Genomic DNA, 27,005 nt, shown 5'->3' on the forward strand with positions numbered 1-27,005 from the left:
ATTTTTATTTTTTTGGTTACTGAGCTATTGATCAGTATATTCAGGGTTCATACTTAATTTGAATAAAAACAATCCATGACTTTCTCATGACGTCATAAAAATTTTCATGACCTTGTAACATGATGAGAATGGTACTATTTAATGTCAAACTTGCCAATTTTTCCGGAAGTGGGCATCAGCAAAACTTTTACATGAATGCCACTACCACATCGAAGCACTTACTTGTGACTGAAAAAATATCAGTGCACACTGCAGAAAATAATAAACTATTCTTAGTTGTCTTTATCATATAAAAAGTTAAGTAAAAATATAGTGAATGCAATACACTGCTGTTATGTCTAATAATTATTTAATAAACAGGGCAAAATAGTAATGAATGGGACAAAAGTTGAATGAGTCATTACTAAGTTTTCAATAGTAAATTTACTTCAAAAAATATTGCCATTTGGTGTCAATTGTGCTTCTAATCATCCATGTAACTTGACAGTATTTTCATTCATTGAAGTAAAGTCATGTTTGTCAGTAAAATGATTTTTCTAAACCGGATATTACAGCTGGCAACATGGATCAATTTTGCGAGCTGCACATTGGGCACCACTGTTTGACTATTAGAATTCCCCTATTTGTATGTTCTATCGCCTGACTAAAGTCGTCATTTTCCAAAGCTTTCAACAAATTAAGATAAACTCTGACAATTACAAGTGGTTGAAAGAAACTTTTATGCAATTAAATTACACTTTTTGAGTAGGCGTCGCAAAATCAAGAACATGCTAAGCCCACTACTGCAGAATATAACATGTAAGAAGTTCTAAACATAATGGTAAATTCAAAATTAGGAATGTCCCAGCAGTAAAATCACATCACAAAAAAAGGCAGACGAATGTTACAGAAGCAGATGCAATTGGATTCCTAAACTCAGATTTGTTTTTGAGATCTTTCAATTTTCGAGTATTAATAGCTTTTAAATGCAATACGGTTAAACCACTCAAAATTTCTAATTCTCTACTGTTACTTTACTACTGTCCAAGACATTTTCCCATGACTTTAAATACATTTCCAAGACATTTAATGAAAATATTAATTTTCCATGACTTTTCAAGGTCTGAAAAATTTGTTTATTTTTTTTCCCATAACTTTCCAGGATTTCCATGACTCGTACGAACTCTGTATATTGGACCAGCTTAAAATTTGAATGACATTAAACTAGAAACATGATACACTTATCTCATGATACACACTCACTTGAAAAATAATTTTCTGTATCACATAAACATCCAACTTGGCTCCAGATCTTCGATAATTTTTGAGAATTGAATCAAGAGCTCCCATAGGTGCAAGTTGCAGCACCAGAGCCAAAGGCCTTGTGCATACTCCAACCAGAGGCACAATGTTTTGGTGGCGCAAAGACAGCAAAATATTCAGTTCTTGGCGGGCCGTGCAGTATGCTTTGCATGCATATTGTAACGGATCTCTTTGCCACTTGTTCCATGCAGCCTTGAATCAAAAATAATAATAATAAATATATAAATAATAAACACTTTAAGTTGATTTCTATCTATTTAATTATCCTAGAGTTTTTCTATGCAAAGAAAACACATTCCGGAAACACAATACAAAAGAAAACCGTTATAATGCACACCTTGGGACCTGAAGTTGTACGTCAGGCAGGTTTTGACCTTATATGGATCATTTCACAAATTTGGAAACTAATATTTGGAATATATGAATATATTTGCACATTAGAATAAGTTCTTACTACAATGAGTATTAAAGCGCTAATTATACAGTTTAATATGTATATGCATGTGAGTATTGTACCTCCCCCCCTTTTGTTTGGGAACATTTTTCTAAACATTCTATGCACAATGATACCACACGGACTTATGCTAAAAGGGTCAGCAGAATTCAGAAGTTGAGTTAATTCCACCTTACCGACTGACAGAAATTTGGTTATTACTTAAGTTATGCTTGAATTCTTTGGAAATTTGGGTAGTAACTTGTTGAATCATGTTTGACACTTCACAAAGAAAATTAAATCTCATAAAAGTACATTGTAACAAAATTGAATGAAATCCCACACTTGAAAATCTAGCTTGTGGTTACATTTTATCAAATGTATTTCTATAATTATTTAATTCTTTCAAACATTTCTATTTAACAAGTTCTAATGCTAGCAATATCTTTAAAAAACACAGTCAAAAGCAGAAACCGGAATTTTTAAGCACATTTTTAGTCATATTTGAGCTCTCTAAAAATTCTGAGGGCTTCCAGAGCCTTTTGGGTAATCAGGTTCTGGTTCAGTGTACTTAATGTTTAATTTAAAATTATCTATGTGACGGTCTTTTTTTTTTTAAAGGCCACAAAATTGATTTGGATAAACGCGGGTCAGATAAATGAGGTTCTACTGTATTTTCAAAAATCAAAACATCACATTGGCTATTATAGAAGCTATGTTTTACTTTTCTTCATAATAAATAGTGTTTTTTTTTCCAATCAGCTGCACAATACATTTTAGTAACTCAGTACTTACTTTGTATGCTGCAGTATCTGAAGCTTTTGCTCCAAAACCAGGATCAACAGGTTGCAACATTTTCATTGCAACTTCTGTATAAGTGTTACAACCCTAAAAATTGAAATCACAATATTAGACAGAAACGAAAAAAAATACGGTGCTTGTATAAAATTAGTGCATGTAGCACTTAAAAAGAAAAATAGAACTGTTTACTAACTCTTTGTTTGATGTTTGCTTTAAATACAAAGCCAAAAGCTCCTCGCCCCAACATCTTTCCTCTGCGCACAGAATCTGGAGGAATCAGATAGCGCTCTCCAAGGTCAATGAAAACCTACAGCAGTAACAGAAAAAAAATATCAATAACTAATCAATTATGAATATCCTGACAAATTATTTTCTAACAACTTTTTTACTCCAATACATTAAAAAAGAAACAAAACAATGATTAATAAAACTACTGTAATGTAATTTTTCTTAGCTGAATCCCAAATGGATGTTTGTCATTCATAAGTGCAAATGCTAGCAAGGTTTATAGTTTTTTTTTTTTTTTTTTTTTTTTTTTTTTTTGTACTTGTAATGTAACAAATCATTTTAACAGCACTACTTCAAAGTTATGATTAGGTTCTGGATATTTCTAAAAATATTTTTGCCTTTAAGTAAATATATTTTGAGGGTTTGGAGGATGAACAAATAAATGCTTTGTTTAGCCAGAAAATATCAAAACAAATTTCTGGAAATATTACCTTTCATGAAAAAAATCAATCTATTCACAGTGAGAAAGGAAAAAAAAAAAAAAAGATTTTAACAGTTTAGTAATTAATGTGTTTTAAAAATTGCTTCCTGCAATTGCAAAAAAAAAAAAAAAATCATATTAACACAATTGCTGAATTCTCTGAAATATTTTATTTTCAGCCATTAGTTAAAAATAGACCATTAGGAAAAAAAAAACATTTTCATATGTTTCACCTCTTTATTCCTAGCTGTAAATAGTATTTGTTTATTTATTTCAAGTTGAAGTTCTTATATCTCTTCTAGACAAATTCAGAGAAAAACTAATCAGTATAACTAGCAGTGACGATAAACAAAAATTCAGGGAATAAATCTGTACACAAAATTAAAAATTTCCGCCGTAGGATTTTCAGTGAAGAAAAGGAAGAAGATAGGGATCTTGAAGCATTAAACGACTTTATGTTCTTATATGTTGTCTAGGTAAATTGAGAGAAGAACTGACCAGCAATTAGAAATGAAATGAAACAAAACATCAGAAAATAAACCTGTACACAGTATCAAAAACTCTGTTTTGGTCAGTGAAGAAAAGGAAGAGGTTGGGGATTTTGAAGCATTAAACGACTTTATATTCTTCAAAGTTGTTTGCAAAGTATAAGTATGACTACATGTCTCTCAGATGCTTAAACTTCAGAAGAGCAAACACCAAGTATTCAAAATTGACTTTAATGAACAAAAGAATTACAGTCGAACCTCAAATCAATATCATCTTCCACATATCAAAATTTTCTATATATCGAAATCCCAGCAAATTTCTAAGTTCATTACATAGAAAAATTGTTTCTATACATCGAAAAAATCTCTATATATCGAAAAAAAATTCGAGACATTCGTAGATTTTTTTTTTCTTAATTTTAACTGTTTGTCTCATGAAAACTGAAGGTTACGGGAGAAAATTATGTTCACTAAAGGTTGCTACGAAACTCATAAGTAATCTGGGGTTGAGGGGTGTGTAGATAAGTCGTTGTTTCATTCTGGAGTTCGTAAATTCCCTCAAGTTTATTTCAAATCTTAGTTTTAACCAGTAGCACTGTAAAATCAGTTTCAAGTTGTCCCTTTTCTCTGTTGATTATCATTCCTAGTCTTTTTAGCTTCAGTAAAAATCATTCAAGTTTGGTAGAATGATCTTTTACTTTTCTTTCGATTACATTGTCAAAACGAAAATCCCTCTTATGTTGCGGATCAAGTTGAATTGCCGAAGAATGAAGATGTATGAAAGTGCAAAAATGTAATTTCTGTTAATTTTTCAATTATTAATTTTCATTTAATCCGATGCTCGTATAAATTAGAAATAGAGTTTCATACACAAAAATTAGCTTTAATTTTAATGTTTTAGGAGATTTTTATGATAAAATAAGATAATTTCCATATATTGAAATTTCTATACATAGAGTTTTTTCCCGGCAATTTGCTACTTCGATATATAGAGGTCCGACTGTATAAGAGTATCCATACCATGAAATTATTTAGTTGTGAATATATAAGTCGAATAGTATGTATATACACATGAATTTAAAGGGAATGAGAGTAAATAATGGCAATTTATTGAGGGAAAGGAACAAATTCTTTACTGAGTCTGGAGCAGCTTGAAGAAGAGATTGATTTCCATGCAAAGGACACTGAAGGGACCGCTGTTCATATGCAGTTAAAATGCATTCCTCGACCATAAAGCTGTATATGACAGTCTCTGGAAGTGGTTCAATGCCCATATTATTCTCAGTACTCGAGAGAATTTCACCTTCAGGTCTGCTTTCAGTTGAAGGCTTCCGACTGAAAAAAAAAAAAAACAAACAGATGATCAAAAATTAGTGTTAAAGTAAAATATTATTAGATGTTTAGAAAAAGTACAGACAACTAGCCATTTTACCGTACAGTAGAAGACCGTTATAACGCAAACCTTGGGACCAGAGCTTTTGCGTTGTACAGGTTTTTGCGTTACATAGATCATTTCACAAATTTTGAAACTAATATTCGGAATATATCTATATACAGTAAAACCTCGCTATAACGATATTTTGGGGACCAAAGAAATATATTGTTGTAGAGGGATATATTGTTATATCGAGGGCCTATATATTTTAATAATATTTTGATAAGGTTTTTTTATTTAAATGTTATAGTATATGCATTACCTAGGTGTAAATGCTTTTATATATAGTATATTTGTAATACATTTATTGGCAAGGTGTTAATTATGATTAAATATTACTATCAGTTGAAATAAATTCCGAAAATAAGCTCGTAAACATACCTCAAATCCGTTTTTATTGAAAAAAATCCAATATTTTTGTTTGTTTGGCCGCTTTTTTGACTGTTAACTCAACCAACAAGGTATACATTGAGTCCAAAGCACGAAAATGATCCTCGTTTGTGGATGGAAGACTTGAAAAAAAATGTCCGCAGAGATTTGACTGATTGAAGTGCTTTCTGGGTCGACAATAAGGATTGTGATTGACTCGTATTATCATCATCATCATCTTCTTCCTCCTCATCGTCTTCTTCTCCACTATGTTCCATCTCACCAGTAATTTCAGAGCGAATTTCTTCATCAGTAACTCCTGCGAAAACAGTAAGATCGTCATCCGCTGTCAAATAATCCTCCACGTTCACTCCATATTTTTTGCCCGTTTTTTCCTCGAGTTGGGACACAGATATTTGGAGATTCAAAACTATTTCCTGATCATATAAAATATCACAGTCTGAGGAATTTTCATCACAATTAGATCTTCTAAGACATCTAAACCGGCCTTTTTCTAACAATTCAGAATGGTTCTCTCTGTTAATGCCCACCAACTTCCAGCAATAAAGTCACATGCGTCGTTCACATTTACAGCTTTAAAAGGGTCTTCCACGTTATTTTCAATCCACAGAAGTATCGATTCTACCAAACGTTTCCTATAGTATCCTTTAAAACATTTAATTATGCCCATGTCGAGTGGCTGCAATATGGAAGTGCAGTTGGCCGGGAAAAAAACAATTTCAACGCATTATTGTAGTTTTGGAATTGAGGTGTGAGCAGAGCAATTATCAATCAACAATGCAATTTTTTTCTTCCTCTTCTTCATTTCCTTATCTAACTTCAGCAACCATTCAGAAAAAAATTTAGACGTCATCCAAGCCTTTTTATTTGCTTTATATTCCACAGGAAGACTTCTCACATTCTTGAAGCACCTTGGCTTCAAAGATTTGCTGATAACAAGAGGTTGAATTTTATGTGTTCCTGTATTATTGGCACACAGAACAACAGTCAATCTTTGTTTTGATTTCTTCCCGCAGTGACACTTTTCACCCTTAAACGCCTAAATGTTCTATCAGGGAGGAGTTGAGAAAACAGCCCAGCTTCATCAGCGTTATAAATGTCTTCTGGTGCATACTTTTGAAGAATATCTTTCATCTTCTCTTGTCTCCAGGCATTTGCCTCATTCATCGGAGCAGATTTTTTCTCTCCGTGAATTTCCTGGAAAATGTTTCCGTGGCGATCCCAAAAACGCATTAGCCAACCATTGATAGCTTTAAAAGTTTCGTTCCCTAGCATTGCTGCATATTTCCGTGCTTGTGCACATAACAAGGGTCCATTTATTGGGATATTTGTTGCCCTCATCTCTTGAAACCACTTCAGGACGGCAGCATCAATGTTTTCATTCGTCGCGACTTTTAGTCGTTTTCGCTTGGGATTAACTGAATTTGATCTCACAGCATCTTCAATATGTTTCCTCTTCTTGAGGAACGTTGCAACTGTAGATTGAGATAATCCATATTTCTTAGCTGCATCAACCTGCTTCATTCCATCATCAATATCCCTGATGACGTTGAGTTTATCTTGAAATGAAATTTGCTTTCTCCCTACCATCTTAGGGAAAAATACACCAGTGAATAAAACCAAATCTTTCGTTTTCGTCGATCATGTGACAGTGATGACGCAATCAGATGGAAATGCTACACCTTTTCGGATCATCTTCATTTGCCACTCACTCAAAAAAAAAAAAAAAAAGAACATTTTCTGTTTTTTTACTCGGCAAGCATTTTTAGATGTTTTGTTTCCCTCTCCGTGTGCATGTTTTTTTCCCCAAAAAAGAAAAAAAAAGAAAAACTTAAAGCTAACCATTTTTTTTTTTAAAATAAAGTTTCAATTTTTTTTTTTTTTTTTTTGAAAATAGGAGGGGTTACTTTTAGGGTTTTACTGTACTTGAAAACCAAATTATCGTAATAAAGAGGGGTTGAAAATTTAAAAAAACATCGCTTTACAGGGGTTTATTGCTGTAGAGAATATCGCAATATTGAGAGGAGGATAACATTAATTCCTATGCGAGTTCACCGGGACCACGAAATATTATCATTGTAGAGGGATTTATCGTTGTACCGGATAGCGTTGTAGCGAGGTTTTACTGTATTAGCACTTCAGAATGCGTTTTATCTGCAGTGAGTATTAAAGCACCAATGTTACAATTAGTTATTCACAAATAAATATGTTTCACAATCAAAATCCTGCACTTCTGCTAGCTTCATGGTTTGCATAACAGCTGCATTTTCAAGAGCCATCTGGTATTTTCTGTTTACTATGAGTACTAATTTTAAATTTAAAAGCTTTGAAATAAGATGGAAAGATAAAAAACTTTCAATATTTAATTTGCGTAACAATTTTTATTTTTGCAAAGCAAAACAAAGGGATTTTTTAAACTTCAAAACCTATTGTTTACTTCTGAAAAGTAGTGCAGTTTATAGAGAATTGCAGTATACAGGTCGGCGTTATAACGGTCTTCTACTGTATTACCTCGCATTATCCGTTATGCCAGAAAAAAGCGAGGTTGACCAGCATGATGGGAAATTCGAATTTTCCGGCAAGCTGGATAATTCAGGGTTTATTTTGCAGCAAAACATAAGTAAATTTCCCCATTCAGTTCAAATCAGAAAGCAAACCACTGTAAGGAAAAAGTAAATAAATTCCAAAAGTAACCTTCTTTCAAAAAAAAAAATGTGTATTGCATATACAGTGAAACCTGTGTATAAGGATACTGTCTATAAGGATAACCTGCTTACAACAATATTTTTTTTGGCCCCAGCAAAATGTCAGCATGAATAATCAAACTGTCTATAACGATAGCCTGTCTATTAGGATATTTTTTTAAAGGTCCAACAGTGTCATTGTAGACAGGTTTTACTTATGTGCTTGTTATTTATGGCACGGTCATTACTGACAGATTTAATTATATGCCAATAAAGTAATCAATTCAGCAGCAATCATTGCTACTGCGATTTGTTCATATTTTTTTAAATAAATTATTTTAGGAGAGGCTAAATTTATTTTTTATTTATTGAATAGCTATGATAAATTCTTTAACACTGGTTTAGGGGCGGTAACTTACTGCTTTAATGTTTGCTTACTTAGTTTCAATTTAATTTTTATAAAATTATAACATTATTAAACAATATTTTTCTTCTTAAAATAACTAATGACATTGTTAGTAAATATTTTTACAAAATTAAACTGTTTATTAATACTAATAAGATATGTATAGAACTTACATTCATTTTTAAGCTGAACATATTTTTTTAGTATTCATTTTCTTCCTAACCACAATTTTTCCCGCATGCCGGAAGGACCAGGCAACTGTTATGGAAAATCTGGTGGCCCCCGAATTTCGCGGCATGCTGGATAAAGCGGGGTAATACAGTACATGGTATGTTGACACCACATATGGCATTAAACTCCAGATAATCTACAATCTTTCAATCCATTATAAAAAATGTAGGGATGATATACTGAATTTAGCAAAATGCACCCAATTTAGTTCAACAAGTACAAAATCTATTTTTAGAAGTTCCCATTTTCTTCCAATGACACCATCTTTCTAAGATCACCAAAACCTAACTGGTTGAAACCTGAATTTAATTCTACACTCCTTATGCGCCTAACCATGGGACTGGATCAGTTTAGTGCAAAAAAATTTTCGCCCCAATAATTTTTTGCCGTAACTTAACTTAATTTGTTTTAATTAATCTGTGCACAATTTGCTTGCATATGAGTGTAATCTGTTTGCAGCAATAAACTATTCTTTTTTAGCTTTTACATACACTCCTTGCATCTACTATTATCATTTTTAGCGATAATGTAAATGTATATTTCAGTGCTATAATTTTTTGTATACCCCCACTAGTATCATTTTCACCTATTCTGAGGATCCATCTGCAAAATTTGCTAATCTGCGTTTAGCAAATTTTGCAGATAATTAAGAATGTACTGTACAACAGCAGTTCTCAACCAGGGGGGCCGTGCCCCTCTAGGGGGCATAGAAGAATTTCAAAGGGGTGTGAAGATATAAAAGATGAAACAAAAATTAAACAATGATTTATTCAATTTTGTGGTCTCATAGGAATAGCAGAAAAAAGTGTCAGCCCTCGCATTAATGTTGTAAAAGTTGCTGATGGTGCAGTGTCAACCTCACATGTTACTGATTATCTCAAATTTTTTTTTGTTCTTTTCTTTGTTTTCGGAATTTTATATGCTCGAATAGTATTATGTTCAAAATAAAAGTTTTGGGCAATAATGCTAAATTTGGTGGGGAAAATTACATGGATTTTTCCTTTTTTCAGCTGTCTTAATCAGCTCCAGATTCCAATTGTATAAATCAGGTATGAGGGGCATGATCTCATACATGTACCTCCACTCCCCTTATAGCATAGGCGGTATGTTAACTCGCTATGCTATAAGGGGAGGGGGCGTGACCTCATGTCAGTAGGCCTAAAACATTGAGGACCCCCTACTGTACGGTATGTCTCTTACACAGCACCAAATCAGAGACTTATGAACATCTAGAATAAATAAAAAGAATCATTCACAAAAAAAAAATCTACATCATGAAGAAACATAGTATAAATAAAAGCAAATATCACAATAAAACAATAGAGATAGTTTCAGTAACTAAACTGTTTGTATGCGATAAGCCGTTATGTAATTATAAAAACTCATAATTTATTTAAGGATTTAAGTCACCTTTCAAAAATGCTTAGTTCAAAATAATGAGTATGTATAGTAATGAAACTCTGCTTTTGATGATGATGAATCTACATAACTTGCATAGATTAAATTGTTTTAAAAATTGCCCTTGCAAAAGAAAAAACACTTTACAATAGCATAACAAATTTCTTTTAAGTTGCCTTGACTCCTGTGTGGTTGTAAAATGGTAAGCTTGAAAATTGCATGTATTGTTACGCTTTACAGCAAAATAGACAAAATTAAAAATTTTGGGATTATTTAGGCAAAATCATTTTGAAAAATTTCTGGTAAATAGTGTCCAAGGTTTTTGACTCTCAAAATTGGGAGTTAGAAACCTTGGACGCTATTAGGAATTATTAACTTTGAAGTGATAAAAAATCATATCTTAAGAAAATATGTCAACAAGCATCAAACAATTTTCAAGCAATTTTATGATTTATTACAAAATTTTAAAAAATACTAAAAATTAAAAAAAAAAAATTCAAAAATATTCTTTTGAAACAAATTTTGTAATTTTTGAAAGCTAACCTTTAAAAAAAATTAATGAACGAATAAAAATAAACGGAAGATATATATAAATTTAAAAACATAGGTATTCAGTACCTAGAGCTGTTGCTATCAGGGCCAACGCCACTGTCACTATCATGTGACATGGTGCTGCTTCGAGATCCTCTATTTCTTTGGGCTAAATTTGGAGAACAAGACAATTTACTGCTTCCAGAAGAAAGATTCCTCGAAGCAAAAGACTCAGTTCCACTTTTCCAAGGTGGCTCTCCATGCCAGGGGCCAGGCTCCCAAGCATGATCAGTAACTGAGAAATGGCCTTTGTCAGAAAACCCTGTCTCTTCCTTAATGTGTGCAACAACACACTGAGTGCAAGGAACAAGTCTGGTAACCAAAAATTTGCCTGGAAAAAATGAATATACACATAAAACAAATTGAGTAAATGCATAATTAAACCCCAGAAAACTATTGGAAAAACAAAAACCTACAACTTAAATTTGCACAAAAGTAAGCTAAGTAAAGTAAATAATAAGATATTGAAACACAAGAAAACAATTCGAACATAGATAAATGAACCTGAACTAGTCAGCCATAGATGAGTATCAAAAATATAAAACCAAGGTCCATTTCTGCAAGCAAGATAAACATTAGGATTAAACAGAGGAATATTGGGCTTATTAGTTACCTTAAAATCAATGCAGTAAGCCCAAAATTGAATACACTGGTTTTAAGGTTAGGGTTGCATCAATTTTGAATCAAAAGGAGTGCAATCGAGTTTTTTGCAATTTTTGTCCATTGCCATGGTAAAAAATGAACAAAATCCATCTATGGTTGCGTTCATTGATCGACCGGTAAATTACTGGTCAGTTGATCACATGACAAACAATGACGTCAGCTGCAATGCCTTAGCAGGCGCTGACGTCATTAACTGTCACGTGATCAACCAACTGGTCGCTACCAGTCGAGCTCATCAAATGCAAGCTAATTGTTTCCTCATTACTGGCATTTAAAGCACCTTGTGCTTTTATTCAATGTATTTCTCTTGCTTGTTGAAGTGGAAGTTGGTTTTAGTTGTATGTACACATATGTGTATGACACAGAGAGAAGTATAGGGATGAAAGTGAGGATGGACAGCAGCGCCTCTTAGGTAGGGCTACTACCAGACCTGGTTTTATGTACAAGCTAAGCAAGTTATAGCTTAGGGTCCCCGCTTTGCTAGGGGCCCCCAAACCCTGGAAATTAGAATGCTTTGTTTCAAAAAAAAAAGTACTTTAAAAAATATATTTTATTTTCTAGCGCTTGAAAACCTTGAAAATTTGGAAAAGCCTGGCTACAAATCATAAAAGGGAGGGGGTAGAGAGAAGGATTGCCAATATATGTCAAATTTTGCTCCTTGCTTTATCCTGCACAAAAAAATGTAAAATCTAAGGTTCTTACGTTTCTGAAACACATTACAATTACATTACAATAATTCACATTACAATTCATAAACACATTACATTTTATTATTTTGTGACTCACATATTTCATATCTTGCTACTTATATAATTCCGAATGCAGTTTTTTAGAAATTTTTTCGGTGTAGCTTGCTTTTATCTTACTTCTCCTTCTGCATATTGGCAATCTGTTTAGCACAGAAAAAAATACACTACCTCAATTCTTTTTCGCTTTCTGTCCCACTTACAACTGAAGAGAAGTTGTTGTCATGAGAAATCAATTTTTTCTTTCTTTTAAATTTAAAATAGCTGTTTCTTACAAAAATAGAAGAGGAGTGCAAAAATTTACAATCATGTCTAAAATATCAGAGAATGGAAAGTACAAATGAAGTGAGTTAAATATCTTTAACAGTTCTAGAGAGCTCGAAAATAATTCGATAATTCTTTGAAAATCCGAAGCAAAGTTGGACTCTAATTGTATTTCTTATCAAGTGTATAAATTATGAATTGTTCAAATGGGCAGTATGTTACTCTCTTGTTACCTATTCTCTAAATCTATACACCATTTCTTTGAAAGCATTTTTTACAATTGATCATTTTATATTTAATTCATTGTTGTATTTGTCAGTGGGTTGGAGGGTTGATTAAAAATTAATTATACTGTAAGCCAATGTGAGCAAGTAACAATGCATTGTCTTCCTGCTTCCTGAGCTCAATGATTTGTCAAATCATTGTATCCCTACAATGGGGGATACTCTACAATCAACTTAAAATTAGGGGTGTCCTGAGTCACTCTCTTGATACTATTCCCCCTCTTAAGGTCAATCTAAAAAGGACATCCCGCAAAAAACAATCAAAAAAGTAAAAGTATTACTGTATGTATCAGAGGAAAAGAGACAAACATAGTAAATGAGGAAAAAAAAAATTGCCTCTTACACTACCGAGAGAAACCATAGGAGGATTCAGGGAAGGGGCCATAGGGGCCATGGCCCCTTCCAAGAACATTTCAAGAATAGTTAAAATCCCCTTTTTTGAGCAAAAATTCCCTTACAACAGGGGTGTCCCTTCTTAAGGGCAAGGATACACCCCCTCAATATCGCGCAGAACCCCCTCACCCTCCCCAAAGAGCCCTTCCCCAAATGAGAAAAATTCCCCTTTAAAATACACCCCCTAAAAATTTTAATGTCGCAGTCTGTGTCATGACCCTACCTAGGTGGGCAACCCCTGCTTATAATACATACAAAGTCTAACAATAAGAAAAACAATGAGAGGAAAACCATGGCCACCCTGAGAAAGTTTGAAAAATAGTTAAACCTTGTTTAGAGCTAAATATAAAAGAATCTTTATTATTTCTCGAAATCTAACAAAAATATAAAAACCTCGGGGATCCATAAAACCATACTGAGTTAGTTTCAAGTATAGTTTTTAAACCTTCTTTCCTAGTTAAAAAAAAAAATTTCATTGTAATTCATGTGAAGGGTGGGGCATGCCCCCCCTCCCCCACGAAAGTCAGGGTCTGGTGGGGTAAAGTCGTCATAAAATACAGGTTTATCAACTTTGGTAAATAATGAATGCAGAAATTTTTTTCTAAAATTCTGGTTTTTATTTTACACTAGGGGTACCCGCACGGCTTTGCCCAAAGTAGAAAATCAAAAGGTCATTTGGTTCACCTGTATATTAATAGATGATGAATTTCCCGCTAATTTGCTATGTTAATTGACCCGCCCATGTTATGGGCTCACGTTATGATAATTTACTCGTTATGATAATTTACTCGTTATGGTAATTTAATCTTCCACGTTATGATAATTCAATCTTCTATGTGATGATAATTTCTCTCGGTAAGATGTTCTTTAAATTGGAATAGAAAAATAACAAAATCAAATTTTCGAAAAATCACTTCGAGGTGCTCCCCGTTATGTTACAAACTAATTTTGTGCCAAATTTCATGAAAATCGACCGAACGGTCTAGGCGCTATGCGCGCAACAAACAGAGATCCAGATATCCAGACAGACTTTCAGCTTTATTCTTAATTAAAGATTACATTAATAAAGAACACGCTGCTTTGAATTTTCGAACGAAAAAATTGATTAAAATAGCTTATTGGCATTTTCTTTTTCATGTGTGTAGATCTTCTACAAACCACGTTTTAAAAAGTAACTTGTAAACTTTTTCGGGGAAGGGTCCCCCACCTGTCCTTTTCACCAACGTCGATCTAGATCGGCATAAGTTTTGTTTTAAGCGCTTGAGTTTCAAAATGTTTCCGGGGGAGTCTTCCCATCCTAGAATCATTGAAAGTCTTCAAAAATTACATTTCTGGAACTTCAATTTCAAAGAAATTGCTGGTCCTTTAAAAGTTGCTCATGAATCAAGGATTGCCTACATTGGCAATTTGAAGAGCTCAATTTTGAAAAAAAATTGTGAATAGACCTCAGAATCTCTTTAACCCCTAACCTTACCATAGATAATCTAGAATGCGTTTTTAAGTCTATAAAATTAGTAAAATTTCCTGAGATGGGCCTCCTCTCCTTAACATCACCGAAAATCGTCTAAAACAGCTTGTTAGTGCTACAATTTTGGGGGAGCGCACCAAACCTCTTCTCCCCTACCATTACGAAAGACAATTAGAATGCATCTTTAAGAATGCAAATTAGAAATACTTCTTGGCGTGGACCCTCGAACTTCTCCTCCACGTATCATCACGAAAATATCGTATTAAACTGCGTTTTTGGCTCTACAATTGCGAAAAAAAAAAAAAAAAACCGCCGGGCCAGAGAAACCCCAAACCTCCCTCTTCTTACAATTATTGGAGTTAATGTTTGCATTTTATAAGATTTCAATTTCAAAAAATAGGCGAAGGGGGAGGGGGGTCGCAACCGAACCCTTAATATTACGAAAGACAGTTAAAATGCATTTCTAAGATTACAAATCAGAAAAGTTTCCTTAGATGGGCCCTCAAAACTCTCCTCTTTCTAACATCAAAGATCGTCTAAAACTGCATTTTTAAAGCTACAATTTCGAAAAATAAGACAGGGGAGCGCACCGAGCCTCTTCTCCCCTAACATTGCCAAAGATTGTCTAAAATGCATTTTAAGACTTCAAATTCGAAAATTTTTCGGGGGAGAAACCCCCTGACCTCCTTTACTTCGGAGTTAATGTTGCACTTACGATTGATTCATATCGGCTTCCTCTTGAATCAGAAGGCCTGTACAGTCGCCTCTATACAAACAGTACTGATTACAGGAATACCACTTTGAAGCGACGATACATGCACATGTTTGTTAAGAAAGGAAGACAATTATTGGGAGGGTTTTAATGTTTGAACTTGCATCGCCTACTGAAAATTCTTTTATGCTCTAGTTAAAGGTGGGCTAAATTAATATTTGTAAAATTCAATAATTTTCCAAAATTCGTATTTTTCCAAATGGCCCCCTCTGAGAATTCTTTCTGGATCCTCCTCTGAGAGAAACGTTGTTCAAATTACAAAAGGGAGCCCCATACCTGAAACAGCTTAGGGTCCCGTTAAGTCTAAATCTGGCCCTGGCTACCACTAACAGCGTTTGCTATCCAGCAGATTGGCATTTCTTCTTTATTTGCACTAGGTATGTCTGACTTTTAATTTTTGCTGCTCATACCGTTTTGCTTCAAGGTCACATATGCATACCTATGAGTGCTCAAAGAAAACACTAACCAAAAAAACCCCTCATAATTAAATACAAAATGAATAAAGAATAAACTGAAATTTTCTACACTCGACTGCAAGTTTACTTGACAATGGAAAAATGAGCTGAGGCCAAGCAAAGGAAATAGTTCCTAGCATCTTGTCCGATATTCGGGTGAAATTACACTCCTTACTTTAGAAATCGGATTAATTAATTAAACCCACGAAAATGTAACCTTTTTTTTTGTCATAATTTCTGTCAATCGTTAAATATTTTCAATTTTACCGGCGAAGCAGCGCGCAGCCTTTTAGCCATTTTAATCAAACGGGCCAGCCAATAGCAGCTGATAGACAGGTGGCGACCTCCTCTTATTCGTTAGTAAGTGTGACGTTTTATCTGTTAACTCTTTTTTTTCCGCGCATCGTGACATCATAGTCCACTTAAGTTGCAAGCAAGTATAAGACATAAGGAATTACTAAGGTAAACATACCAGTAGTGGCCAGTGCTTCAGTAGTGGGCACTTCAAGGTTTATATTTAGAAAAAATTCCAAGTCTCCCGATGGATTCAAAAGTGTTATCAAATGGGCAGGAGGTATAACCGCCTGAATCCATTTTCAAACCTGGAATCCTATTTTTTCAAATATAAACCATGAAGTTGCCACTACTGAAGCAGTGACCAATACTGGTTTGTTTACTTTTCTGCTGTTCAGATAGTTGAGGAATATCTGCATAATTGAATGTCTTCAATTTTAAAAAGCACCTGAGTCATTCCACAAAAAAGCCGCTATTTTGTTCTGCCTGTGATAGCTCATATATTTCATTATAAAGAAATAATTTTAAAAGGTAATGAACAAAATTTTGCTCATCATTACTCTTTTAAATTATAATTTCTAGTGAAATATATGAGCTGTCACAGTAGCAAAAAAATGTCCCTTTTTCTTTGGAATGGCCTATCTGCACCAATTGAAAATTTATTTTGCTTTGAAATAAACAAAACTACTGTTATTTAAACTTAAACAGAATAACTAGCACAAGAAACAAAAAACCAAAATGTTTCGACATACCTTCAGATGTATGAACAAATCTGGTACCCAAAGTTGGATACCAATCCTCCAACAGAGTATCAATATGATCAACCGAAACGGACAAAAGTTTAGCAACACATTCAGAGTTGGGCTGTAACTCCACATTATCATAAGCCACAATAATTCCTTCTGAATCTACTTTTGGAATCTGGATAACAACAGTCTGATTGGGCAAAATTATTTCCAAAATTGCAGAATTGATGATTTCAATATCGCTCCAACTGCCTTCCTGCTGTACAAAGAATTTCATCTGACGATATTCAAATGGTGCATTATTTAGGTGACTCAGGTGTTCTTTCATTCGAAACAAAGTTGTGTCCAAGTATCTCAATTCCATTCCCGTTTGCCAACAGATCCACTCAGCACGACGGTTGAAAACAGCAGCAAGCATAGGATCCATATCAACATCCTTCGGTAGAAGAAAGTAGGATCGAATTATTTCAACAACAATGTCATCAGCAAGCATTCTGGTCATCAGCCGAGGCCAAAACCCACTTGGGAAATAGGACATAAGCAATAGCCTACGAATCACATTGTCAATTTGAGTTTTATGTCTCACATAACAGGTGACAGAAGAGCTGTTTTCAGAATCTTTCTCCAGAGGGTCACTTATTTTAGGCGTCCCAATGCTTTCTGCGGTTAAAGGCACTTCACTCAGAGGTCTCTGAGGTCGTCTTTCAGTAGTTGTCAGTTTGAGTGTGAGAGGCGCACTACCAACAGAGTGTCTGTTTCCATAGCTTTTGCGCATTGCCCACACTCTAGATCTAACTGGAACCTAATTTTAAAAGAAAATACATTCAACTATTACCAACAATAATAAAAATGTACATATAAATATGGTAATTAACAGTCATTATATTGTATGCAGTGGTGTTCCCATAGGGTATACTCCATATACACAGTAAACTCTCAAATATTTTTTAGACATATAGCGTATACCCTCAAGCTTCAAAAATGTTCATATTATGAAAAATTATGTATATGACACACACATACCAACATCACATACAGAACATATATCGTGCGTAAAGGATTACTGGGAGCATACCCTTAGAAAAATTGATGGGAACATCGCTGATTGTATGCAAAACAAATACACTAGTTAGAACATTGATGAGTAAATCAGAAAATAATGTATGACTATTTCAGGCTTTAGAGATATTTTCTATTCAATAACATCATTCTCCTCCTTTTTTGTAAACCTATTTGCAAATTTTAATATTTCCAGTTCTCTAGTAATTACTATAATTACATACAATTTACTATCCGCCCACGCATTGTATGGAATTGGCAAATGTCCAGCTGAGGCTGGTCTTAGGCCAGCTAATTTCTATCTAAATGAATGAACGGTCTATCTAAAAGAGTGAAAGAAAAAAATTGATGCAGGTGCTTCATACATATCAATGTCCATCTGCTTAATTTAGAGACGAACACACTTCTACAAAAGCTGGCATCCCTGAAAACGAATAGATTTGTCCATTTCTGCCCGTAAACCAGGTGTTTGCCTTTCCATAAAATCAGTGTTCAGACTGTAGGGTAACGGCACCAGTAACAGACATGCTTAAGACATTGCTCCCAGGTTAATTCAATTTTCTGAGCCTTTTAAAGTATTTAGACTTTTTAAAACTATTTTTCTCTCATGTAACTACATCTCATCTAACGTTTGACTACTTTTGGATTCTCTGACTTAGTTTATTTTATTTTTATTTTGAAAAACGTTCCGAACCCCAGCAACAGACACCAACAATTCTGATGATACCCAGTAACAGATAGGATGAGGAAAGGATGAGTAATGGACAGAATTCCTCTTTTCTCTTCAAAATGTGCAAAAGTTCTTCATTTTTAGATCTAAAACCTTATAAAATTCAAATGAACGTGAAACATCGGCAGACCTTGTGGTGGTTGTTCATAACCTTTCACCACTGCCGTGTAAATACCTACTGGCTGATAAAATTCACTGATAAAAGTAGATGGTTGCACCGTATTCATGGGCCACAGCAACATCAGTTTTACCCGCCTAAAATTCTTATTATTTAAATCCAAACAAGACTGTGTGTTACTGGACCCTTGTCTGTTGCTGGTGCTGTTACCCTATATTTTAGCACTGAAAGATAAAATAATTGATCTGTCATGTTTTAAAAATCATTGCGTAAAATACAAATTGAATAGACTTACCCGAACATCACAACCTGGGAATCCTGCTCTAATTTGTTCCTCAGAAGGTAGAAGAGATGGAATTATAATTGTCCGATTATCCCATGTCAGAGCAACTTCAAATTTGTTTAACAAATTTAAGATATAAGTCTGGGCATCAGATGGAGCAAACTGTGATGATTTAAATACATGCTTCAGATCCTCGATTTTCATGATTCCTGTATGAACATAAGTTGTTAAATTAATTAACTGTCAATTTTTTAATTCAAAATTATGAGACAGAATGGAAGACGGATAAGGAATATTTTTAAATAATCAGTAAAAATACAGATAAAATACAAATAAAGCAGATTTAAATAAGAGGAACACACAATCAGAGCTTAAATTAAAAATTCTTTGAAAGAAACAAAGTTTTTAGCACTAAATTTCATAAATGGAAAATTTTAGACACATACAATTAAAATTCATTTTATGTGGGGGAAAAATCACTCTGGAGAGCAGAATCTAGAAAATTTCACATCATTTATACAGAAAAAAGGGGTCTGGGAATTATTTTTTTCAAAAAAATTGATAAGCAAAAAAATTCTTTTTAGGATGGTTCACTAAATACATGCATTTACTGATCTGTATTCATTTTAAAGAGGACAATTTCTAAATCGTTTGCTTATTGCAATTAAAAGGTGAGCTGCAAAATTTATTTGCTCCATTAAGTTTTTTTTTCTTTTTAAACACAAAATCACAGATTCAGATGAGTTTTTCACTGTCCAAAATTTATTCAACTAAAAAAATATTTATGCGTTGAAAAATGAAATAACTTACGAACCTCAGAATGTATTAAATCCAATTCAGATAACATCATCAATACAATAAAGAATTTGGATTTATAAAGTGAATGTAATGTTTATATTTGAAAGAGAATAAAACCTTGATTAAAAAAATTCATGAAATGAGCGTACATTGAAATTCCTTACCATTTCTTGCAAATGGATTTATTTCCCTGATTGTGACCACATGAGCAAGCATGTCACACAACCATTGTGGATCCAAGAAGTATAAATCCTTTAAGGTGGCATCTTCATAATGCAGTAAAATTCCTAAATAAAAATTGAGCTATTTGTATTCTAATTCAGTAACAGTATTTACATAAATGAAATATTTAAACATTAAATGTTAGAACCACTTTCAAATAAAATTTAGTTCATACCACATAACACAATTGGAAATCATTGTTAACAAGTGCCCAAAACATTATTGAAAGCAAGAACTAAATTCTTAGCTATGCATGAAAAAGTACAACAACTTTTTAAATAGAAGTTATATTAAAGAACATTCACATACTTAAAAATGTCCATTTAGTTTCCTTGTATGTAATTATAGCCTCTAATTTTCACGAGTACAAAGTTGCTCCTTAAAGTATACACAGAATGAATTTCTACAGGAAAAAATTGGGAAAGTATTTATCCTGAAAAGTTGAAAGATATTTGGGGGGAGGGGGGAAAGTGATTAAAGAAAATCATTTGTTACAAATGTTCGTCTAAACCAGTGGTGCCCAACCTTTTTTTACCCAAGAGGCAGAGTATTTTTAGCAAGTCTTGTTGCATAAAATACACCTCTAGCTCAGTTATTCCATCCAAGGACTGCAATTTCGTGCTCTTTAGCACTCATCAGCCCAGAATAGGAAGTAACTGAGCTGGAGGCGGTAAAATCTCTTAATGGAGCCAAGGGAGTCAAACAAACTGGTAGCTAATGTAGAATGCACACCAGATGAGTGACTTCAGCAATGGTGCGGTTCAACTCAAAGATTGAAGGCAATGCTAGGTATTTCACAGTAAGTTACCGTCTGATGCCAGGGCCCTATGGCAGAAATACATAAAAAACACCACCAGAACAGTTATTCCATCTGAGGACTGCAGTTTTGAGCCTTTTAGCACTCATCAACACAGAATAGGAGCTAACTGAGCTGTAGGTGGTAAAACCTCTTAAAGGAGCCGAGGGAGCCAAAGAAACTGGTAGTTAATGTAGAATGCACACCAGACAAGTGACCCCAGCAATGGCAGAAATACATAAAATACACCCTTAGTCTTGACATAGGGCGGTAACTTACTGCAAAATACCTAGCTCTGCCTTCAATCATTGAGTTGAATTGCACCATTGCTGCGGTTACTCGTCTAGTGCGCTAATTCTACATTAGCTACCAGTTTATTTGGCTCCCTTGGCTCCTTTAAGAGGTTTTATCACCTTCAGCTCAGTTAGTTCCTATTCCGGGCTGATGCGTGCTAAAAAGCATCAAACTGCAGTCCTCAGATGGAATAACTGAGCTGGCGGTGTATTTTATGTATTTCTGCCTTAGCCCTGGCATACGGTGAAAAAAGTCTTTAGTTGATTTTACAACTAGATGTTAGTACTTTTTATATTTTTAATTTGTTCTAATAGCGGTTTTCTCTCTCTTTCTCTTGCTCTCATTCTCATTGCAGTCTCTCCACTGTAAAAGGGTTTTTTTTATATGGGGCACTCTATTTCTTAGATAAATAAATAAAATGAATATATATGTGGCACAGAAGAAAAAAACAATATTAACTCATTCATTGAAATTTTGTAAAGACTGGATACTTACAAACGATGGACAACATATCATGGTTTAAATTTCAAATTGTAAACATGAAGACAAACAACATTTTTCACTAATATATTGATTTCTCAGAATAATTATTTCTTTTTCCAGGATATTAAGATAATCTGATAATTTTAGAGTTCTTTCTCCTAAAAATGAAAGAATATGTACAGAAACCACATTTACCATTTTCATGCAAAAATGTTGTGGCTTGATTCAGTTCTGAAATATCCCTGAAAGCAATATTGTAACGACTCATCATTTCCTGCATAACTAAAGACCTATGAAAAGAGAAGGATTTGTACACTTTAGTGAAAGAAAATATACTTAGAGGGGGAAAAAAAACATTTCTTTACAATTTACATGCAGTGAAACCTGTGTATACTGTATATAATAACCTGTCTATAACGATATTTTCATTGGTCCCAGCAAAATGTCAGCATCAATATCCAAACTGTCTTTTACAAAAACCTGTCTATAACAATATTATTTTAGGTCCCAACAGCATCGTTGTAGACAGATTTTTCTGCAATATATTTTGCTAAGAGACAAAGAAAATCTATATTTCAAACTAATGGCATCAAAATATTTTGCACCTCTGATGAATTAAATTAGAATTAGATATTTTCTGTCAGAATTAAGGTATATATATCCCAATAGCTGCTTACAATCACTTTTTGAAATTACTGTTGTTTGTGGCACTAGTATTAGTAGAAAAAGACATCACAGCCAAAATTAAAACAGTTAAAAGTTCTTAGTTAAGGTATGTTTTCCTTGCTTAAAAGAGCAGTATAGATATAAAGAGAGCTATTTTGTTGCTACAATGTTCTTGGTCATTAATTTGTGTTACAGAGGGGAGGACTGGCTGTTGGAAATTTCTACGAGATTTCGAAAGTGCCATTTTTCTTTTCTTCTAACATCTTTTACAGTGACTTCAACCTTGAATTGGGCTTTGAAATTTGATCAAAATGGCTCGGTAGCTCAAATAAATATTCATTTCTTCGATGATGCCACTGCCGATGAATGTCACAAAACATCTGGTGACAGTATTACACCATGTCAATATTAGGTTCTAGACCAGTCTGGATATATTAGTTAAAATCCCCTCTGACCAAACCAACACCAGAAGAACAAGTTTTGATGCCCGAATTGTTCAGGGTGAAGTAAATTTTCTAAACTAATATTTACATTTTACCCTAGATTATTCCGGTCTTTCCCTAAGAACGTCCAAAGATTTAATTACAAGTAAAGCAGAAATTTTTCAGAAGTATGAGTTCACATTACAAATAGTACGAGTGCTGGAAACGATTTAAATGCGTGACATGTTTAAATGATATAGAAGCTATCTTTTGAAATTACTGGAAATAAATAGGTACATAACATTTCAGTGGTTTAATCAAAACTGAGGGTTCAAATACTTTCTGGAATGGTAATTCCCACAAAAGGAATGATAACAGAGCAGATCTTTCTGATATAAGGTATCTAGACTTCTAGAAGCATACCTTTAAGTTTACTCATAGAGAGCATGTGAAAATGTGAAATATTTAATTTATGCTGCTAGATGTTTCAGATATTAATAAAAACATTTCATCACTTACTTTCAAATATTCATCATCTGGATATTAGCAATCTTATTCTTGCTACAATATCTGTGCCTAAGATCAGTGGCATGCACAGAAATTTTGGGTCTTGTCACAAATGACTTTTCCGGGCCCCCAATCCATATTGTTTACCCCTACATTTCACGCCTAGTTAAAAAAAAATATTGGGCCCATGCAAACAGGTATCCCTTCTCCCCTGTGCATCCACCTTAAAGCCAGACTTAAGTCAAAAAATTGCAATTTTCCACTCATTAGTGCATTGTTTGTAGAATGCTATTCCGCATCGAGCCATGCAAATGCAATTCTGAACAAATCCTTTGTAACTATTTGCCGGTGTTAAAAGAGAGCGTCCAATCCTTTGCAAGCATCAGACAAATGTTTTCCCTCTGTGCTGTAAAGTAGCGATTATGTGACTTATGTTAATCTGGCTCTATATAAGGCACAGATATAAGCAGCAGCTGCGATTCAAAGGCAACCGCCCCCCACTTTTTATGGTTCTCTTTTTTTCCAATTTAGGAACCAAAATTAGAAATTATAGAAATAGCAGAAATGTCAAAATTTTCAGAACATAATTATTGGTTTTACTTTCTATATCTGTTTATGAAACACCAGCCTTACACGCAAGGCTTTGTCCATAGAGAAAAATCAAAAGGTCATTTGGTTCGCCTGTATATTTACAGATTACGGGTGAAGAATTTCTCGCCAATATGCTATGGTAATTTGCTCGTCCACGTTATGATAATTTGCTCATCCATGTTATGATAACTTGCTCGTTCACGTTATGATAACTTACTTGGCCACGTTATGATAACTTGTTCATTGGTGCAGAGGAATTAAATTCAAAATAAATCATAGAAAAAGAACAAAATTGAATTTTTGAAAAATGGCTTTGAGGTGCACACCTCCATATTACAAGCTAATTTTTTGCCGAATATCATGAAAATCAGCACGAAGGTCTGGGTGCTATGCGTGTCACAGACATCCAGACATGCAGAGATCCAGATTTTCAGCTTTATTCTTATAAAGATTATTTAGTACAAGCAGTAACTTTTAGTAAACTCTAAAAAATGTAAGTATTCATTTTTTAGATATTAGTAAATCAATTGTTTTTTTAAAACAATCCATACTTGTGCAATATTAACCAAGTGTTTGTGGCATCTCAAAATATTTTGGGGTAAATAATGTATTCATGTCCAAGTGTTTCTTCGGGGAAATTTATTGTGTACAAAATTCATCGAAAACTTAATAAGAATGTGAGTTAAGTTATTAGTTTCACATCAATTATCACTCATCTACTTTCAAAATCAGCCCTAGCAAAATTTCGTACTTTTTTTCCCTTTCTTTAAAAAAAAAAATGTTTTTTTCATTTTTTTGATGCCGCTAAAAGTCCTATGGCTTTTAGTCCCCCCCCCCCCACTCTTTAGTCCCAATTGCAGCCTCTAGATATAGGGCAAGTGAAACATATTCAAAACGATTTAAAGAATAGAGGAAATGTGTGTGGGGGGAGGGGTCTCAACGAAAAGTCAAATTATGAAATGAAAAAAATCCCCCCCCCCTGGGATTTCCAAAACTGTATTTTCATAAACAAATCACATTCTCAGGTGTAAGTCTACTCAAATTAAAAATCTTAAACTTAGCATTGAACAAAACATTGTCTTTGTGCAGTCATTTAAATGCAACATTAACTAACCTATATGAATCAGTTCTCAGGACTGGATCTTTGCCCTGAATGTGGCGATCCACAGCCAAAAGTCCAACAACATCTTCCAGTGCTAAATATGTGGCAGGAATCTTTTGCTCCAAAAGTCTTTCTTTACTACCTATGAGAAATTCAAAAAACATCATATTAATGAAATAATAGATTAATATACAAGGACAAAATACATGTTTGTACCCTGAATAAGTGAAGAAAATCTAAGTAGTAGTTGTAAAGCATGAAGCAATACAGTAACTATGATCAAAAAAAATATTACTATTGGAAAAAACCCTTCAATCTTTCAAAAAAAAGAACGGATGGGGGGGGGGGGGGGGGGGAGTAAGAAGGGATATGATCCAGTTATTTAAGTTTATTCAAATTGAGAACATTTTGGGCTAAATTTCTGTACAGATGGCAAAACCAGGCATAATTGTTTTAAGCTTTTCAAATCCCAAGCTAATCTTGAAATCAGGAAACATTATTACTTTAACAGGGTTGTAGGATGTAGGTATTTGGCGCAGTTTACCAGAAGCAGCTGTTACTTGTAATAGCGTTAAAAGGCTAGTGATCTCCTTTACTAATAATAAAGCTGAAAGTTTCTGTCTGGATGTCTGGATCTCTGTGATGCGCATAGTGTCTAGACCGTTCGGCTGATTTTCATGAAATTTGGCAAAGTTAGTTTGTAGCATGGGGGTGTGCACCTTGAAGCGATTTTTTAAAAATTTGATGTGGTTCTTTTTCTATTCCAATTTTAAAAACAAAATTATCATAAGACGGAAGAGTAAATTACGAAATTATCATAACTTGGAACCGTAACATGGGCACAAGCCAATTGGCGAGATACGAAATTATCATAACGTGGAACCGAAACATGGGTACAAGCCAATTGGCGAGAAAATTCACCATACATTATTTGTAAATATACAGGCGAACCAAAAGACCTTTTAATTTTTCTATTACGGGCAAAGCCGAGCGGGTACCACTAGTAATTGATAAATTGACTAGACTCAGCTTAGCTGGGCCCAAAGCCTGTTCCTGGTCATCACTTGTTTTGTTTGTACTTGCAAATTGCTATCATTCTAATTAGGTTAAGTGACAAGATATATCATTATAATAATACAAAATTAATATTAATTTTATCAGTTTTAATTATTTATTGGTTTAGTTAAAGTAAGATATTCAAAACAACAGAAGACTACATTTCAATGCCTGATAACAACAAAGGTAACTAATTTAAGAGAACAAAACAAGATAGGATTGAACTGCAAATGTGACATGATGATAGCTTAAAAATTTTCTTATGCTTTTGACGGCCACTATGCTATTTTCAGTGAAAAGATAGACCAAAATTAAACAAATAGGTTGCCAGAAGGTTTGCCATTTTTGGGGGATTCTCTGCATAATGAAAAAAGTAAACTAATATTTCCCGTCTGCTTGATGCTAATTTGTTGATGTTCACGCCAAACACATGGCGAAAATCGCCAAACAGTCCCCTTCTATATTTACATCTAGCCTATCTTTTGTAAATGCAGTAGAGTCAAACTCGCTCATAACAAGCCCTGATTTAACGAGAACCCAGATTTAGCAAGGAAATCGGGAAGATTTGGTTGGTACAATGTTAAGTCTATGGGAGCATGACTCGATTTTAATGAGCAAACCCCGCTTAAAGCAAGCAATAATTTTGTGATTCATAAAATTTTTATCGACTTTCAGCTCAGTTTATCTTTTCTTGGAAAAATTCCTTTAACTTTCTGAAGTCAACCTAAAGTTAGTAATGAGTCCTTCATCATGAGAACAAGTAATGATGGTCCTTTTATTTTTTTCCAAATTACTTGTGGAACATAGAAGCATTTGAATAATAAATATTTGTTGACGCCTACATATTATCTCATTCCGAGGTGTACTTCTGAGGATATTGTAGAAATTCAAGAAAATGCAGATAAAAAAATAATGAAAGCAATGA

At 33.8% G+C, this 27,005-nt stretch overlaps 2 protein-coding genes across 2 annotated transcripts in view; both read right to left on the minus strand.

Annotated features, from left to right (window-relative positions):
* The window catches only part of LOC129223856 (leucine-rich repeat serine/threonine-protein kinase 1-like), a 102,934-nt gene that overhangs the window by 23,525 nt on the left and 52,404 nt on the right, over nucleotides 1-27,005 (minus strand). The window contains exons 13-22 of the mRNA XM_054858217.1: nucleotides 25,037-25,166; nucleotides 21,932-22,026; nucleotides 20,106-20,228; nucleotides 19,156-19,352; nucleotides 16,960-17,755; nucleotides 10,896-11,199; nucleotides 4,870-5,068; nucleotides 2,730-2,843; nucleotides 2,531-2,623; nucleotides 1,243-1,494 (exon numbers count right to left, since the gene is read on the minus strand). Coding sequence (XP_054714192.1) covers nucleotides 1,243-1,494; nucleotides 2,531-2,623; nucleotides 2,730-2,843; nucleotides 4,870-5,068; nucleotides 10,896-11,199; nucleotides 16,960-17,755; nucleotides 19,156-19,352; nucleotides 20,106-20,228; nucleotides 21,932-22,026; nucleotides 25,037-25,166 — 2,303 coding nt within the window. The remainder of the gene's footprint in view (nucleotides 1-1,242; nucleotides 1,495-2,530; nucleotides 2,624-2,729; nucleotides 2,844-4,869; nucleotides 5,069-10,895; nucleotides 11,200-16,959; nucleotides 17,756-19,155; nucleotides 19,353-20,105; nucleotides 20,229-21,931; nucleotides 22,027-25,036; nucleotides 25,167-27,005) is intronic.
* Nucleotides 6,546-7,148, minus strand: LOC129223857 (tigger transposable element-derived protein 6-like). Its single transcript, XM_054858218.1, has one exon. The coding sequence runs from the start codon at nucleotides 7,146-7,148 to the stop codon at nucleotides 6,546-6,548; it is 603 nt and encodes a 200-aa protein (XP_054714193.1).

Source organism: Uloborus diversus, chromosome 6 (genome assembly GCF_026930045.1).
Source record: "Uloborus diversus isolate 005 chromosome 6, Udiv.v.3.1, whole genome shotgun sequence".
Lineage (NCBI taxonomy): Eukaryota > Metazoa > Arthropoda > Arachnida > Araneae > Uloboridae > Uloborus > Uloborus diversus.